Raw genomic sequence first — 18,229 nt, forward strand, 5'->3', positions numbered from 1 at the left:
GAAAGCAAAACAGAAGAATGAAGAAAGGAAGAAAGCATTGCTATTAAAACAAAAAATATGAAGTACAAAATACAATCAGAAAGATCATTGGAAAAAAGGGAAGAAAAAAACTGAGCAGTGAAATAATTGAAGACAGGAGGGAAAGAAATAAGGGGATGAGAATGAGAGTAAAAGGATATACACAAGAGGGACGGATGGCAGTAAAGAAAGACTCTTTGTGCCTTGTAATAATACTTTATTACCTTAATATAATAATTTGATAATCAGCATATTTTACCTCCAAATGACATTCACAGTTTAGTTACAGACTCCTATAGAGAGCAGCTGTGTGCAGTACAGGTTACACACATCACATGTGTCGAATAAGAAACCTTCATCAGGCTGTTTGATCAGACGGTAAGTCCTGCTGCTGTCCATCATCTGAAACAACCTGCTGCACTGAGCTGCTTCAGCTGTGCACTGAACATCACACAGGACATGACATCCAATGAAACACAAGTATCCTTACTTCAAAAAGGCACTTCCTTTGTTTTCTAAAAGCGTGTACAGTCAAGGGAGGACATCCTCTTTTTTTTCTGTTTTCTTTTTTTTAATTTTTTTGCTTAACCACACAAGCATCCAGAACGTCTCCAAGGTTGACCGGCTGTCAGGGTGTAAACAGGCTACATACAGAGTTCAGCAGTGACATGACACTGAAGGGGTTTGGCGACATGATCATCAAAAGCACAGAGTGGCTGTTTTCTGTTTAGTCAGACATCAGTGGTGTAATTTAGAGGGAGATGTCACATTGGCTTAAGCTCCACATTTGTCAGTTGCAAATCACGGATCTTTCTTTCAGATGTTATTTTGCTTCCCACAAAAGGCTGTAGGAGGAGCACTGAATTTATTCACCTTTTAAATAGTTCAACCGTTCATTTACTGGCTTATTTTTTATATGTACTGCACCACAGTAACTACAGCTCAGGGTCATTTACAACCATTCATTAAAGGGACAGTCTAATATTTAGAGATATATTCTCGTTTGTGCTCCAGAGTCAGATGAAAAGTTCAGTAGTTTCACCTCTGACCATCCAGCACTGAGAAATGTCCAGGGTGTGTTTAGCCTAGCTTAGAAAAAAGACTGGGAAAGGGGGGTTTTGTTGACAGTATTTAAACCAGGTCAGGACTTCAGGAATGATGCATGAAGCAGTGTTTCCAGGTAGCAAAAAAAGAACACTGAAGACTCCATGAAACTACTGCTTTGGAAATCAAACTTAATACATCTCAAAATGATCAAACATTTAAGGTTCTAGTGCAAATATTCTATTTACTGTACACCTAGCAACAGGCGGTTGATTAAGAAATAGTTTTGCTAATGCTAACAGTCCCTGAAAACACAATTTCTTGTTTTCACAATCCAATATTTATTTCAATCGTAAAACATGTATAAATATGACAGTTTTGGAGTAAGGCAGAGGAAGAGCTTGGCTAGTAGTTTCCCCCTGCTCCCAGCATTTGTGCTAAGCTAGGATAAACACGTCTGCCGCACAGTCCAAGAATACTGGACTGTTCCTTTAATGCTGGGCTGAACTAGCTTGTCTGTGGCCCTGAGGCAAAAATGAGCTATGGGTGCCCATTAAGACACCCTTCATCTCCCTATTCAGATTAGTTTGTGACCATTTGACCTCACACAGATTTATTATCTATATCAAGGGAAATATTATTAGCTATTAAACAGAATCTTTAGGTAAGGTCAAAACACTCCAGCCACTTTGATGGGGTGCCACACACTGACCCTGGGGCCTTTAGGGCCCCTAGTGGTCTGGTCCAGTTTGCTCAGTTGGTAATCCAGTCATATGAATAATCAGTGTTTGTTGGTAGGGACACAAAATGTCAGTCACATAGTTGCAAGAGTAAATGATCCAAACAAATGATGGATACACTTACAAGCCATGATAAGCACCAAACATGTGAACCTTGGAATAACTGTGCTGACATGCACACCAGTGGTACATCACTTTGGGGACTACTGCTGGATTTCCATCGCTAACATGGAACATTTAAGCATGCATTCATTATAAATCAAAGCAGAATTAAATTTGAACCAAAACTTGGAAATAGTTGTCTCTGAAAAAGACCTTCTTCATCTTTAATTAAGCTACTATAACCACATTTGCTAAACATAAACCAAACACTGTGTGCATGTTCAGACATGTAGTGACAGCCTACCACACACACACTATTCATCTCAGTCCCCCATCTCCTCTCATGTACAGTTTAAAAGTACAAGAATAAGAAAAATACTCTCCATATTTTACACATATTATAAAATGTTCTCTTACATAAAAACTTCTCCCAGGTAACGAAAATCTCCCTTGATTCATAATCTTACATTTACATTTTACATTAACATACATTAAATATATATATATGTGTTTGTGTGTGTGTATTAAGCAGCTGCTGACATCAAACTTTGACAAAATATATTCAGGTCAGGGGGACTTGATTTATCTTTCCTGGCTGTTGACCAGCATCAGTAGGTTTTAGTCTTGGTGAGTTGCCCTACCTCTGCCTACGTAACAGCATAGACACCAGGACAGATGCATCTGTATTTTAACTGTGTTTTGAACAGAATTTAAACACAGCAGGAGAGAGTTATATCAGGCTGTAATGTCCACACAGACCAGTGGGACACACAGACTCATGCTGGGTCAGACTGGAAATCATTTGTCTGCTGTAGGAAAAAACAATGTCCAACCTTGCCTTTGAATTACTGAGCTTCATTTACTTACTTAGATGGTTTAGGAATTGAATGTGTGTTCACTAGCCCCATATACACACATCCCCTGTAAGAAAGGGGTATTACTTTCAGTGGCTGGAGAGCAGGGTGATGTTTGAGCATCATACTTTGTGGCGGGGAGATTTTACAGGATTCAATGACCTTTCTGTATGAACACCAGACAATAGAAATTGAAATTATTCAAGACAAAGAAAAATGTTGACTTACAACAATCTGCACAGCTGTTTCCATGTCATCCATGCTTTTTACTGCCATCTTCCTGTCAGTATATTTAACAGGTGTCGTCCTACAAATCTAGCTGCGTAGAATGATGATGTACCCATTCTTAATTCCATCTACAAATCTTTGATTGGCTAACTGAGACAAAATAAATAAGCACTGGTTAGTGAGTTAACATGTGCTTACAAGTGAAAACGCTACTTTAAAATGATAAACAACAATAGCTGTTTTCAACCAGCCTATTAAAGGTTCTCTGTGGAGTTTTGTCTTCTAATAACACTGTGGAGCAGTTTTCTATGAGGGGGTCCCTGTTTTGTTTGTCTCATGCAATGTGCCTAGAAACACAACAACACACCACTGAAGGTGGTAAAGAGGAAAACTGCGGGTTACTGTAGTGGTACATGGGTAAAAACAAAGCAGAATACTTTAAAATGAAGAATAAAATTTTAAAATTGACTTTGTAAATGTTTTATGAGGAAATAGGCATATTCAACCCATCTGTTAGACCTTAAGTGTTAAAACTTTTCTTAGTTTACAAGAAAACACCACAGAACACCTTTGAATGGCTCCTATTTCTATAAAGTTTGCTTAAGGTCAAAACACTGTACAGCCACGGTTTGAGACTAGATTGTCAGAAGACACTAAACACAAGGAGACTGTGGAGCTCTGTGTAGTATTTCTGTATTCAGGGTATTATGATTTTTATTTCTGATACATGAAATTCATTGAAAATATCCTAGAGCATATGGTGTAACTGTAGTTGGGGCAGGCTGGCATCACCCAAGACCAGACAGACATCACTGTGACATTTACTCAGTCTGACAGTCAGCCCAGAAGTATTTTGGTATAATTTGAAGCAGAACGTGAGACAGAGGGGGGACAATAAAGAAAGAGTGCAGTGTGTGACAGAGTCAGCCAACATTTCTGACTGTAAGGCAATACCCCCAGAGCTGCAACAACAAAGACGAGGGCCTCACACACTCGCACACACACACACACACACACACACACATACAGGTTTATATGACCCAGATAAGAGTATAAGAGCACTCTGTGTCCCATACTGCACTGCTCTCAGACTGTTCAAACATGACAGGAATTTCCTTATTTTGACCCCTACTCCCCTCGCTGGTTGACGATGTGTTAGTGTGCATATACAATACATGTGTATGTGTTTATGTAATTAGAGGTTATTTGACTGAGGAGGGAGAGGGAGCTGATGCCCCTGCCTAACTGAAAATGAGAAAAAATAATTACTGTACCTGCATCACCCATTTCACACAGCTTTCCTTCTCCACATCAATGCTTGTTTTGAGTAATTGCAGCAGAAATTATTTAAAGATCATGACAGTGACATATGTGATTCACAGTAACTGTTTTGCAGTGCCACACTGTAAATACTATATCTTATCTAGTCTTAAAATATAGTAGAGCTGACCACCCTTTTTATTCTTAAATTAAATGAGATGAATCATGTGTCATATTGTATGACAAATTATTTTTTGAAAAATAATTACAAGAAATTTAAAGGAAAATTTAAAAATGACAACTATAGCAATCAAATCCCTTTCATTTCACTTTTAACTGGTTTAAACCATTTTCTATTTTCTTCTGCCTTGTATATATTTGTTGTCTCATGATTTATAGTACACTTAGGGCATTATGCGAATGTTGAAAGCGCAATGACCAGTGCAAAGTAGTAGATCTTGGGCTCACAGACCATGAGTGACACCTGCTATTTTGGTTCATGTAGGTGCAGCAGTGTAAAGGGGCTGGGTGAGGTGGAATATGAGTGTGGTGATTAATAAATACACTCTCAGAAAATCATAACACTGCTCTCATATCTCTGAAACAGCTGTGCTCTGAGCACCTATCTCCAATCAGAGGCTGCAGATGTGTGTCCTGCTGCCTTCAGATGGCTGCAAAGATTTATTGAACTGAATGGAGAAACTTTTCAGACAATTTACAGCAGTTGTGGAGCACAGATACTGTAAGAACCACTCAGATTCATATACTGCAATTACTGACTTCCCCTCTGCATTAAATCTGCTGGTTGTGATGCAAGCTGTAGTTAATTAACTAAAATAGTTCATTTCATATTTTTCATGATCATTCTGTCATTATTGTGCATTTGCTCCAAGCATTTAATTTGCTTTTGTTAAGAAAATCACCCGATTGCCGGTGGAGTGACTCCAGAAACAGACCTGGTTCTGAGACGTCTCAGCAACGTCTAAAACACATTTTCAACAAAAATACCCACAATGCTCTTTACACTGCTTCAACGTCCCACCTGTGTGCTCTGCGCTAGGCACCAAAACACCATACAGACAAGCAAAGAAAATTTCTAGATCAGGAAAATCCCAAACTCTTGCAGCACTGCTTGCCCTGGTCTTTATGCTCAGATTAAATTATATTGCTCTGTCACTGTTGTGTACTCAGGAAGTCAGCTATCAGCAGATAACAATGATTTTGCAGTGCTTCACCGAGTATTTTTGGAATTGAGATTATTTCCTCAATATGTGGACATCAAACTAAGTGGCTTTTACGAGAGGATTTAGAATTATTTCTCAATCATGTTGCTCTCCGTAAGTCTATCAATTAAATACATTAGGTGTTTCAATTTTTTCCCTGGGGTGAATATAGTTATTGTTGTTTTTTTTCCTTACAGAATCAGAAAATTCAGCTCTGTACATTAGACTTGTTGCCACATTTTGCAGACGCATAAAAAGTCAGCGGTGTTCTGATTCTAGATTCTGAAAACCCATGATCCACCAAGGCTGACAAAGGGTAAGAAACCAGCCGAGCCCTCTGTCCTGTATCTGTGCAGTGCTGTCAGTGTCTCTAACCTGTCAGACTCAGGGTCCATCCACTTTAGAAAGAGTAACTATCAGTGAATCAACAAGAAAAATCTTTGTCAGAAAAGTTGTAGCTGAGTCTGTTACATGGCTCACGGGGTGCACAGCCATCTGTTGTCATGGTTACAGCACTCTGTGGTTGTAACATTCCATAGTCCTCCCTGCTACAGTGTAGCTATCAGTGTTGTCATGGTTACAGTGTTATTATGTTGCCATCCTCTCTCATGCTCTCTTGACTGCTACTGGCTGTGTTCCCGTTGTGGCTGGACATCATCGTGGAGCTGTCACTCAGGGATGCTCCAATGCTATTGGGCAATGAGACGCTCTGTGGGAGGGGCCTAACCACAGTGGAGTTGTGCGGCCTGTTGTTAGGTGAGTCTCTGTTGAGGTTAGTATTGTTACTGTTGGTTACCCGGTGGGAGTTGTAGGGTGTCAGACAGTCGTTCTCCAGAATAACGTCGCCATCATCATCTTCATCATCACTGTCACCCTCTGCAATGCTGTTGCTATGGTAACAACAGACAACATGGCAAATAATGATTTTAAAATCAATCTAAAAGATACAGTCTAATACAGAAGTCTAACGGTGTGTTGTATGGAAAGCTTCATTTATCTATTTTTGTCCACTTTGTATAAGTCCAATATTCCCTCTCTTTCAGCTCTGTTGATGGTCTCTACCAACTCCTGAGAAAAAAACTTCTGGTTCTTTAGCTGCTAAATGTTCACCAGCTAGTCTCTAAAGCTTGGTTTATACTTCTGTGTAGGATAGATGTGGAGCTTATGCTGTTACCTACACAGTTGGCCTACACTGTTGTGTGCATTTATACTTGTGCACTGGTATTTCTATGTTGCTCTGCAATTTCACAGCCAAAATGCTGGCGGGTGGTGGGCTTTCTGTGCCACTATGTTGACTCTCTTCATGTACTTCATGTTGGAGTTGGAGCTAATAAATACTGAATAACAGATACTTTGACTGATATTAGAAAAGAGAAGAGGTGTTGCAGGACAGAAGATGATGTGTATGACCACTGAACTGATTGAGGCAGACCAAAGAGCTTTTTTGTGCTTGTCTGGCCATTGAGAGACATGTCCAAGCTGGTACGAGCCTGCATATGCATTGCCTCGATGTGCAGTTACATTTCTAGGGAGGTGCAGGGCAGGCTATAGTGTAGGGTACTTGGATAAGCAGTATCCATGCCATAGCTAACCCAGAAGTACAAACTGTCTGCTGTCTGCTGCTGAGCAGGTAGTGGACAGTGAGTTTATCAGAGCTTTTCCTCTGAACAGCTGCTGCAGCAATAAATAATTAAGACAAAGATGCTCAAACACTGTGTACAGCTTCTGGGAACTGCAGAGTTGGTGATAGTTCATCACTACGGGTGACATATTTTACATCTTACACATCTCATTTACCTTCTTTATATAAAAATTAGATTTGTGTAGGTTTCAATGACAAATTGAATCTTTCAAATTATGTATCAAAATGCAACCTACCTTCAGTCCCATTCAACAAGTGATCAAGCCTTTGCTTGTAAAAACCCTAGGAATCTGGTTCATAGCTGACAATGAAGTGGTAAAACTGGCTAATTTTTTCATTCATCGGGACTGATCAGTGGTGTCACTGACTACGTTTGTGTAAATGGTTGTAATTCTTGAGTTGAATTTCATTATTTAAAACCTAGACCATTCATCTAATCTCCCTCTCTTGTTTTCTGCTTGTGGCAATTTTTATGTAATCCAGGGTCAGACTGGCCCTGGCCGACAACATTTCAGTCCTTGTTTTAAAGATTTTCTTGGTACAACAGCAACATACAGAACTTCTTTTATCTTCAGTAGCTTCAGTGTAAAAAACAGTGTCAAAAACAGTAAATCTGTCCATGCCATACCTTGCAGTAATGGGGTTGCTCTGAGAGGCGGGGCTTGGTGAGTCATGTGACAAAGCAGAGCCTGTAGATCCAGCTGAGCCTACAGAACCAGAGTTGCCCACTGAGGTTTTACTCCCACGATGCAGCACATTGTTCCTCTGGTTAGCCGGTTTCACAGTCACAATGAGGTTGTGACTGTTGGCCACCATCATGTCTGTAACCTGAAATGACAAATAGAGGATCATATCTCCATCAATGACTGCATAATTCATCATTTTGAAAGGTAAAGAATATGGTTAATGATATTGCTTCATAACAGCACATATCTTTTCTCCCAAATATTTACTGTAAACATGTTCTTCTGTCTTGTCTTGAATGTTTCATATAGTACCTAATTCCACACACAAACTGAAAAGCATTACAGTGACACATATTGATTTTTGCTCAGGCTGGGCATGTCTTCATAAAGGTTCATTTCGGGCACTGTATTTACCTGATCCAGAGATTTTCCTGCTACATCGATGCCATTCACCTCAAGAATTTCATCATTAACTCCCAGCAGCCCTGTGCTCTCTGCTAGCCCACCACGTACCAGACGAGATATGAACACCCCTGGAACCTACGGGACAGAGGAAAAGTATCAATTGTTTCATCTCTCTACAACAGGTTTTGGGTAGAACAATAGGAAGGGTTTTGTATCAATTTTTCAACCTTGGTCAAATTAACAGGAAACACATATTCGAGCAGATTTCATGCATAAGAATGTCCAATATTACTCTTTCAAATGTCACTCAGTCACTAATATTGAGTATGGCCACCCCGACACGGATCAATGCGTTAAGATGTCGTGGCATACTGTTCCACGAGCTTGATGATGTCGTCAATGGGCAGGGCGTCCCACTCTTTGGTCAGAGCCCAGGCTAATTCCTGTGGACTCTGAGGAATATTGTCCCTCTCATTAAGGGCTTGGCCTAAGGCATCCCAGGCATGTTCGATAGGGTTCATATCAGGGGAGCAAGCAGGCCATGGCATCTGCTGCATCCCCTCCACAGCAAGTAATTCTCTCACTGTTGCTGCCCTATATGCTCTTGCGTTGTCGTCTTGCAGCCTAAAGTTGTTCCCATAGACCCTTCTTGTGTGTGGGAGGCAATGGTTCTCCAAGATGTTCCGGCACATGACAGCGTTGACGTTTCCATCCAGCACCACCAATGTTGTTTTTCCTCCATAATGAATAACAGCCCATACCATCAGTGAACTGCCACCTCCTTGAGTGGTTTCCTGGATGCAGTCATCGCAGAGGTTGTCACCACGTAATCGCTGCACCCTCTGTCTACCGTCTATACAGTCAAGGATATAGTGGCTCTCATCCATAAAGACAACATATCGCCAGTGCCCAAGCTGTAATCTTCTGTGCTCCCTAGCCCAACGGAGTAACTCTGTGTTGAACAGTTAGGCGTGGACACTTGGTCATTTGTCTTGCTCGGTAACCATGCTGAAGCAATATTCGATTTACTTTACTTTGGCGGGAAACGTTGATTCCATGGTGTCTTCTCCACAAATGATGAAGGCGGCTCGCTGGCATTTTCCGATTTCTACAGCACAGATTAAGCAGTTGCCGATCATCTCATCTGGTAGATAGTCGTGGTTGTCCAGGAGATTTTCGTAGCCCCCAGTGACCCAGTCTCTCGATGATGTTTGAGGATTTTACAGACCACACTCTGCGATATTCCAAGGATATTAGCAATGTTGGCTTGTTTGTGTCCATCTTGTCGGAGTGCAAACACTCTTTGGTGTATTGCCAGTTGTGTCGGACGAGCATAACCTAGGGAACTTCTGTGTCAAATTTGGTTGGAAGTAATACAGCCAGTTCTGAAAATGTGGACTTACTGCATACAGACTTAAAGCAAGAAAAGGACAATACAGCAATTGTCTTGCCTTTTCTAGCTGCCATTCAATTGTTAAGCATGAATTCATTTCACCTGGGTAACGGGGACTCAGTATGCAATCATTGCACCCGGTCAAAGGTGATTACTGATGTGTATAAATAGGAATAAAAAGAGGAATGTGTCTGAAAACAAAATTATTCCAACTTTATGGGCAACAGTGATGTTGTGTGGCTACTGCCAGTAGTGCCATATTTCTTTGAATCTATCCATGTTCTGTTGTTAGATATCTAGTGCACAAACATGAAAGGGATCCACATAGTGAAGGCAGCCAACACAGAGGAACTCGAGTGATGAATCATTTCTTGGTCATCACCCTGACCTTCTTACCCAGTTACTAAGTTTGGCTGGATGACCTGCTCTTTAAAGACTATTTGAGCTTCCATTTCACAATGATGCTGCTCACTGTGAATTTATACCCTTCCCCTGCTAAGAGATGTTACCATAATACCTCTAATAAAAAATAATAATGTGATAATGGTCTATATCTATGAGAGGCTTCAAAAAGTTTGTGGAAAAAGGACAGTTGGAAAAAAACTATTTAAGGCATGATGTTTATTTTTCAACATATGCTCCATCTAGGAGCATATGATACCAGCATTTAAGTCCATCTGTGTAAAACTGAGGGCCATGCAATTTAAACCATGTTAAAGCAGCCTTTTTTTATAGTGGTTATTTGCCTGTCCTTTTCAATTAGGTCATGAACAGCATCAATGTTTCCCACACAGACTGTCATGGATGGCCTGCCACTGTGGGGATCATCTCTTCCACTTCTAAAACGACATATCCATTTGTAGGTTGTTGATTTCTTCTGTCCCCATAAACTTGCTCCAGAGCGTCAATGATTTAGCTGCTCTTCCACCCTAGCTTCACCATGAATCTGGCCTCAATTTTGATGGAGGCCATGTTGCTCAAGCGAGTGCTGACTTCTGACTGGCGACACCGCATTGCAACATGCATTTAAGGGTTCATGTTAGAACATGTTATGACATGTCAATACGAGAACGTACAGGTGCACTGAGATCAAAATCCCTGCATATGATTTTTAGCTATGTACTTTTTCCACTAACTTTTTGAAGTCCCTGTATTTAAAAAATTGGGGTCAAGAAAAGGTTTTCTTTAAGAAACGTAAATGATCTAATATTGGATCACAAGAGAAAATGAGACATCTTTCAGAAATGTAAATGGCAGCAATTTTCAGTGCACATAAGCTTTTTATCATTTCGTGTAAGTAAGATGAAGACCAATTTGAATTTGAAATTCAATCTGAACAAACATAATTAAAACATATTGACTTGAGTGATTTTTTATATTATTCTTCCTACTAAAACTTTTCAATGACAATGACACTAAGGGTCAGTCGCGTGAGTCATGGCAGACAACCACCAAATTTTAAAGGCTTTTTTCCCCCAATTATATTCATAAACTGTGTCATAATGTTCCCAAGGATTAAAGATCAACTATGAAAAGGCGTGTATCATATTCAATTTATCATCACTTTTGTCAGGGGGAATTTAGTCTTGAATGATAATGAATAACTGATCTCACCTTCTCTACACCCTGCGGTGTCACCCGCACGCTCACCCCATCACGGATGTAGAAACCCAGTGGTTTGTGGGTACCGTGCTTATGAAGTCGAACCCGTCGGTGCGTCTCAGGTAAGATGTCCACATCAATAATGGATGAGATCTGTCTGAAGTTCTGCGGCAGGCCAATCATAAGGCCAGGTTTGTTCTTGGAGTGGGTGGAGCCTGAGCCAGTGGTCCGCAGTCCCGTTAATCCCAGCCCCTTTTTACGCCTCTGGAGGGAGTTGGTGCCAAAAACTACAGGTTCATCCTCTTAAAGAAGAAACACACAAGGCAGAGAGAACAGTTCATTGTTTAGACTGTGATGTGTTAAAAAATGTCAACATTTACAATTGCTGGGGCAATAGTGGCCCAGGCGAACACTACATAAACATAAATACCATGATCACACTTTAGTGCATGTTAAGTGATTTTATTCCCCATGCTAAAACTTTAGCTAAATCCTTAGTTTGCACTATGTTGGGTGGCAGTGGAGTAGGCTTCAAGCTAACACATCACTGTGCTGTTGTAGTCAAAAATAATGTAAATGTTTGCTCACTGGCACAGCTGTTCACAATAAACATCGATAGACAGTATGCTATATTCAGCCATTAAAACCACTAAATGTTTTTAATGTTGTGGCTGACCAGTCTATACCACAGGTATAGACATCATTCTGTTTTTACTGAGGAGATATGGAGCTGTTTTGAGTGTGAAGATAGCCATGACGATGGCCAAGTATTTTATCTGCCTAAACCTGATATAACATAGAGTAGCAGTGGACTTTCAAAACTTTCAGAAAAATCCAAATTTTATAGAAGTGATGAAACACTGTGTTAGATGTGAAGATTATGGGAATCTATAACAAAGGTGAACCTTGGCTGTCATTCACATAGAGGTGTGGGAGAGGTGAACACAAGAGGAGTAAAGAAAAACTGATAAAGGGAAAGACAGGCTTATTCACACACTTACAGAGCACCAATGCAGGTTTATCTATATAATTCAATCAAGTGGAACAGTACATCTGAATATTTTTCTTAATTTTTGTTTGGGAGAACTTTCATACAGTTCGGTCCAAAAATATTATTCTCTGTGTCAGATTTCATATCTGGATCCATTACTCTGACTGTATGTGAGAGGGGAATTTATAAATATTTGTACTACAGTATTCACATCCTTTTCTAATTTCACACTTCACAATCTCTTTTCTCTTTCTTTCTAGTGTTTATTTTGTCATTGCTCTCTATCTCTCTACACAGTTTCATCAATGATGAGCTGATGACATGACTTCATCAAATGATGTTTTAAAGATGTATTTAACACATGAATATCCTTGACTCCTTCTTCTACTACTTATTCTACTACATTAACACATGAACACATTAATGCTAGCAAGTGCAAGTACTTGAACTTTTATTTTGTGTGTGTGTGTGTGTGTTTGTGTGTGTCCGCATGCTAAGAGCCTTCACTAACTTGCCTGATTGCGGAAAGGATTAATATCTGATAACCTCTGTGACTCAGCAAGCTGTGGAGGTCATGGTCTCAGGCTGAGACTCTGAAGCAGATTAAACACTGAAAGATTCAATCTCAGTGTTTAATCTCATCGTTGTTGTTCAGCAGCAGCTGTTTCTCTTTTGTCTCCTCCTTTGAGGTTGGTTTCTATCAGTGTGTGTTCATGGTCACACTGTGGATTATTCCTAGTTAAGAACCATATGAGTGATAGCCTTTGCTATACTCTGGGAGCATCTTTAAGCACACAATAAAGGGATGATAAGGGTCAGATTGAAAGGTTTAAAGAGTTTTTCAATCCCAGATGTGACTCAGATGTGACCCACTCATCTATTGACTCTAAAAGCAACAACATTAAAATCATGTGGGGTTAAAGGCTTTTTTTTTTTAGACAAACAGGATTAGCAAGGCCATAACAACTACATGCTTTCCCTTTCTCTGGATTCTCGGCAATGTGCCATGCCCGTCACATGACTGGGTGACAGTCCTTCAATCATACTCTTGGTTTGACAGTAACTTCCTGAGTCTCTCTGCCAGATAGCTGATGTTTTTGTTTTGACTTTGAACATCACCAAGCTGAGAGAGCAGAGACTGTAAAAAAGGACCCCATATATTACAAGGCATAGTTGGGAGTTTATTGTTAGGAGACCCCTAGTGGCTATAGAAATTATGATCTGAGTGAAGGAGTAAGTCAAGTTAGGCAGTATATAGAGGGACAAAGTCTGCATTGGGAGGAAGATGGGGCGGATGGACAAAACACTTATTGTAAACAAAATATATCACACCCTTTTCTCATCTTGTTTCTGTTTCTGACTTTTCTGGAGGATCATGGAGGAAAAACATTTTATGTTGCTGTTGTGAAAAACAGTGTTTGTACTGTACATGCTTTGTTTCTGCAAAAGTCAATCCTGATATCTTTCTGCTTGTCTTGCCCAAACATTAACTGTCATTGGATCAGTTTACACATTTAAACTGATGCACCAGAGCTGCAACCATTCCAAACTAAAACTGTCACTGTTGTCACACTTCAAGACGAAATCAAGATCAAGGTGGTCATACACATCTGAAGCCAAAGACCATCTCCCATCCAGTATAACCACCTGTCATCATATCATTCAGAAGTAACTTGATGACACCCAAGCAAACTTCATCCACAGATGAAGGCCATGAGATGCAGCGTTAAGTTCCAGAAAAATCCAGTAAGTGGACACTGAATTGAGCCTGTTTGATCAAACTATTATCTAAAGTCTGCTATCTACTAAAGTCAAAAATGAAATTTCATAGTCAAGAATTTGAATGTTAAAGCTCCTGTGGTGAACATGGGTGGGAGGCATAATCAGACTCAACTTGCAAAGTCAAATCTTTGTCTCACTGGACATCAACAACAGCACAGACTGTTGTTTTCCTATGTTGCTATGAATCCTGAGCCAAACAAACCAGCCTGTCAGTTACAGACCTATTACCTGCCTTGTCGGTCCTTTCCAAACTATTTGAATAAAATCTGCCTGTGCCAGCTGATGGAAAACACCTGTTGTGATGTCACTGTTCTGGGTGTGACTAAAAGTGCAGAGGGTTTAGTTTCAGCTCATAAAAAGAATGAGTGAGCTGTTTGCTGATCCCTCTGTCAGTGTTGATTCAGCCTTTCAATGAAACAGACTGCAATGAGAGTGGGAGCATCCATTTCTGTTGAGATCAGCCCTGAAACAAGGATCCCTCAAGGCTAGCCTCTAAGTCATTTATTGTTTTTGACACATATCTTGGGCATCTAATACCCACCTAAAACTCAGGAGCAAGCCTCCCAATTCACCGACAACCTTTAATGCAACATCTTGAAGAACAATTTACAGAAATTAAGATACACATCTAAAAAGAGCTGAGTAAATCCTATCTCAGGAAACAACAGAGAAATCAACTGACTGTCTGTAAAAGAACCACTAGGTCAAGATACAATGTTTCTTCAGGAGAATGAAACAATAGTGGCGAGGTCATGGTCATGGTGTGCCAGGACCCTTAAGATGATGGACAGCCCAATTACAACTCATGAGAGCCCATGGCCCTATGTAGACAATACACAAGGCAGTATAATTTTCTTTTGCCAAAATATGAGAAAAAAATACAGAAATTTCAGTCACTGAGTAAATAGTACTAAGTATCCCAAAAATGGGAGATGAAAGATATTTTTTTTAATTTAGATTTATTTTGTCACTGCCACATCTTACATACTAGATATTTGTTCAAAGACTAAAATAGTCTGGAGTTGGATGGATTCTATTTTGCCACAAATCAAAACCTCTCACTCCATAGCCCAGACTCAAACTGCAGGATCTTCATGGAAAACAACAGGAATGCCTAAGTGGACGAGTCTTGTTCTGACATTTCTGTGGTGTGTGTCATACACCTGAATAGGAGCTCTTGACTACAGCATGTTAGTCATGTGGCAGGCAAAACTACATTCTTTCAGCCCTTGAATGATCACATTCCATAATGCTGAGGGAATATGACCAAAAACATGTCTTCTACCTTCATGTCATCACATTATCTACTGACTACTGATAATGTTTGTATGGCTACACTGACACGTTTATGCATAATGTTAAAATAGACAGAGTGAATATGACCATTTTAAAACACGTATTCCAAGTATGCTGTAAGCAAAGGCAATTATAAATTTGATTTCAATAAATTGTGGACTAAACTTTTTTCTATGTACTCTTCATTTCCCACTAATGAAACTGGTTGTTTCTCTCCTTTACTTGTCTCCTCACAGTTTGTTGGACCGTTGTCACAGCAAATAGGAAAAAGTAACAAAAAGCATGTCAAACAAGCAAGTCATACATCCACACACATATTAATTGCCAGGTCTCATACTGGGCTTTTATTTAGCTGGAAAAGAAAAGAGAAAACAAAGTGAAGGCAGCTTCTCTGCTGGAGACAAATACCTGACCTGCTGCACTCCTCATACAGCATTCTTTCTCTCTGTCACACAAACTGTTTCCCTCCCTGCATGTGTGTGTGTGTGTGTGTGTGTGTGTGTGTGTGTGTGTGTGGGTGTGTGTGTGCATTAGGTCACTCTCTGAGAAGCAGTATCGACCAACGCAAAACAACATTAATGGTGAGAGAAAAAACACTAATGTACAGACATCACATACTTGCACGCACTTTCTCTATTTGGAGAGTGTGTGTGTTTCCTGACAAGGCAGACACAACAGAGACAGGACCTCACCGGAAAGGGCCAGACTGAAGCCTGAAGGCACAGACACTGCTAAGCCCCCTCTAAACACACTAAACACACATACACACACACACACACACAGTAGATTGTAGATTGACAGAAATATACTCTAGGCTTTCTCCTTCCCCAAAATATTAGACCAGCCCTGTTCTTCAATGCAGCGATACACCAAATATCAGACAAACATATAATCCCATATAAATCATTCAGTTGTTGGACTGTTGTGTTTCTAAATGGCTGGCCTAAACAATCATGACAGCATCATACAAAACAAAGCCGTAGCCTGCTGTCCATTGAGTCTGCCAAAACTGTTCCTTAACAGCTTTTAGAAAAGCTGTTAGTGTCATTTTGTGTAGCATGGAGCTGATGATTAATTAAATACACTTGGTGCTCTGCCCATCAAGGTGGAGTGGGACCTTTAATGATATCATCACTGACATGAAAGGATTGTGTGTCAGTTCAAAAGAAAACATGGCTAGAAGTGCTGTTGCAACTGGTGACAGTGAGTGCAGTTTAAAATAAATGGGGAAATCTCTGTTTGTCTGTATTTCAGTTTTCTCAACAACTGCTTATACAATCAATTTATAACTTTGCAGGTGTATTCTTGAGAACCCAAGGCCATGCAGTGTTGACTGTGATTTTGTTTGGATGTGAAGTTGCTGAGATAATCAAAATACAGACAAACAGACAGAGATTCCTCTCGTTATAGTTAGATGATTTTATTTGTTACTGAAATGAAACAGCAGCTATAAAGTATATAAAATGAACATCACTTAGTCCACCTGGAATCTAGAAGGTAGAAGATATGTGCTGAATTTTGCTACAGTCTGCCAGCACAAGCTGTGTGTGCTTTGTGTGAACCTTGACACTGTATGTTTATGGAGTAAAATGCAATTAAATCAGCTTTGAAACATGTAGGCATGTGTGTAATTCTGTCTCTGTGGGAACCAGTCAAAGTCTTAGACCTTCAATGTGAGAAAATGTTTCTAAAGTGAAGTCATTCTTGCTGGTCATCATGTTTTCAAGGTGCTGTTTAAGAATTAGGGGTTGGGTTTAAACTTGAATTTAAGGGACACTGAATGAATGCTAACAATGAAGGATCCCTGTAAAGACAGAAATATTACAAGGTCTTGTGTTTGTGTGTAAAGCCATATCCTGTTATAAATTTACTTACTGTGGCTGCAAAAAGCTTGATAATATATATTCATAATGTCAATAAAGATCATTGTTTCATAAAATGAAATAATATAAGTAAACATAATGAAATGCTTATACCGTATGTTATAACTGTTTGGGCTCTGTTTATTGATATGAAGGCTGTTGTTCCCTGGCAGACACTAAGAATAATAAATAACTATCCACCTAGAAACTGCTGCCTGCATTATACACTGACTGACTGGTTTGCTGACTAGTGTAGGGGTTGGCTCATTAATTGAATGACTGACTGACTTACACTGATCAGTCACAACACTAAAACCAGTTAACAGTTTTAATGCTGTGGCTGAATGGTATATATATACAGTACACAGATATGCAGATGGCGAAAGTTAAGCAAACACATAAAGTGTTTTAGTAAGGTGTTAGGCCAACACATGTTACCAAAACAGCGTTAATGGGCCCTGTCATTGATTGCTGATTGATAATATGGGGGATTTAACTGCATAATTTAAACTTAAATTAGATCATTTAGTAATCATATTGTCAGTTTCAGCAACTTTTTAGTTAATTGTCTAATCCTAATTCTGTGTAAAAATCATTACTGTCAGTCACAGCCCAGGTGTCATTAAAACATGACAACTGAGCATTCGCAAGTCTACTAGCTGATGTCAAAAACATTATGCATTTAAACACACGCAACAGTCAGTATGGTTATGGTCATTTAACGATATCAATCTATGTACCATACTTCCCAAAGTATACCAGCATATAACACTTCACAAGTCGTATGTTTGGATTGTGTATAAGGGCATGAGGTCAGTGACTACAGCAATAAGTCAAAGTCTTTCTAGGCAAGTCTCACCACTCAGCAGCTATCTTGGCAATTCCCTCAGACAGTTATTTTAGACTAACAAGATCAGGCTCCTATCTAAATTAATGGGGAAAGAGCCATAACTTTGCTTTCAAAGTTCACTGGGACATAAAAACTGCATGCAAGAATCACCACTCAAATCTGACAGAAAACAGCTTAAAAAGTTTTGTGACTTTGCCCAAAAATAAGGTGTTTTGAATGCCACAATGTGACACCATCAGCTCATCCCACCA

The 18,229-nt window shown here is 39.7% G+C and overlaps 1 protein-coding gene across 1 annotated transcript in view; it reads right to left on the bottom strand.

Annotated features, from left to right (window-relative positions):
• Positions 1-214: 214 nt before the first annotated feature.
• pard6a (par-6 family cell polarity regulator alpha) overlaps positions 215-18,229 on the bottom strand; it is a 34,566-nt gene continuing 16,551 nt past the window's right edge. Inside the window, exons 3-6 of the mRNA XM_018678570.2 lie at positions 11,210-11,499; positions 8,212-8,337; positions 7,740-7,939; positions 215-6,359 (exon numbers count right to left, since the gene is read on the bottom strand). Of these exons, the coding sequence (XP_018534086.1) occupies positions 6,047-6,359; positions 7,740-7,939; positions 8,212-8,337; positions 11,210-11,499 (929 nt within the window). The 3' untranslated portion in view covers positions 215-6,046. The remainder of the gene's footprint in view (positions 6,360-7,739; positions 7,940-8,211; positions 8,338-11,209; positions 11,500-18,229) is intronic.

The sequence above is a fragment of the Lates calcarifer genome, linkage group LG10, assembly GCF_001640805.2.
Source record: "Lates calcarifer isolate ASB-BC8 linkage group LG10, TLL_Latcal_v3, whole genome shotgun sequence".
Classification (NCBI taxonomy): domain Eukaryota; kingdom Metazoa; phylum Chordata; class Actinopteri; family Centropomidae; genus Lates; species Lates calcarifer.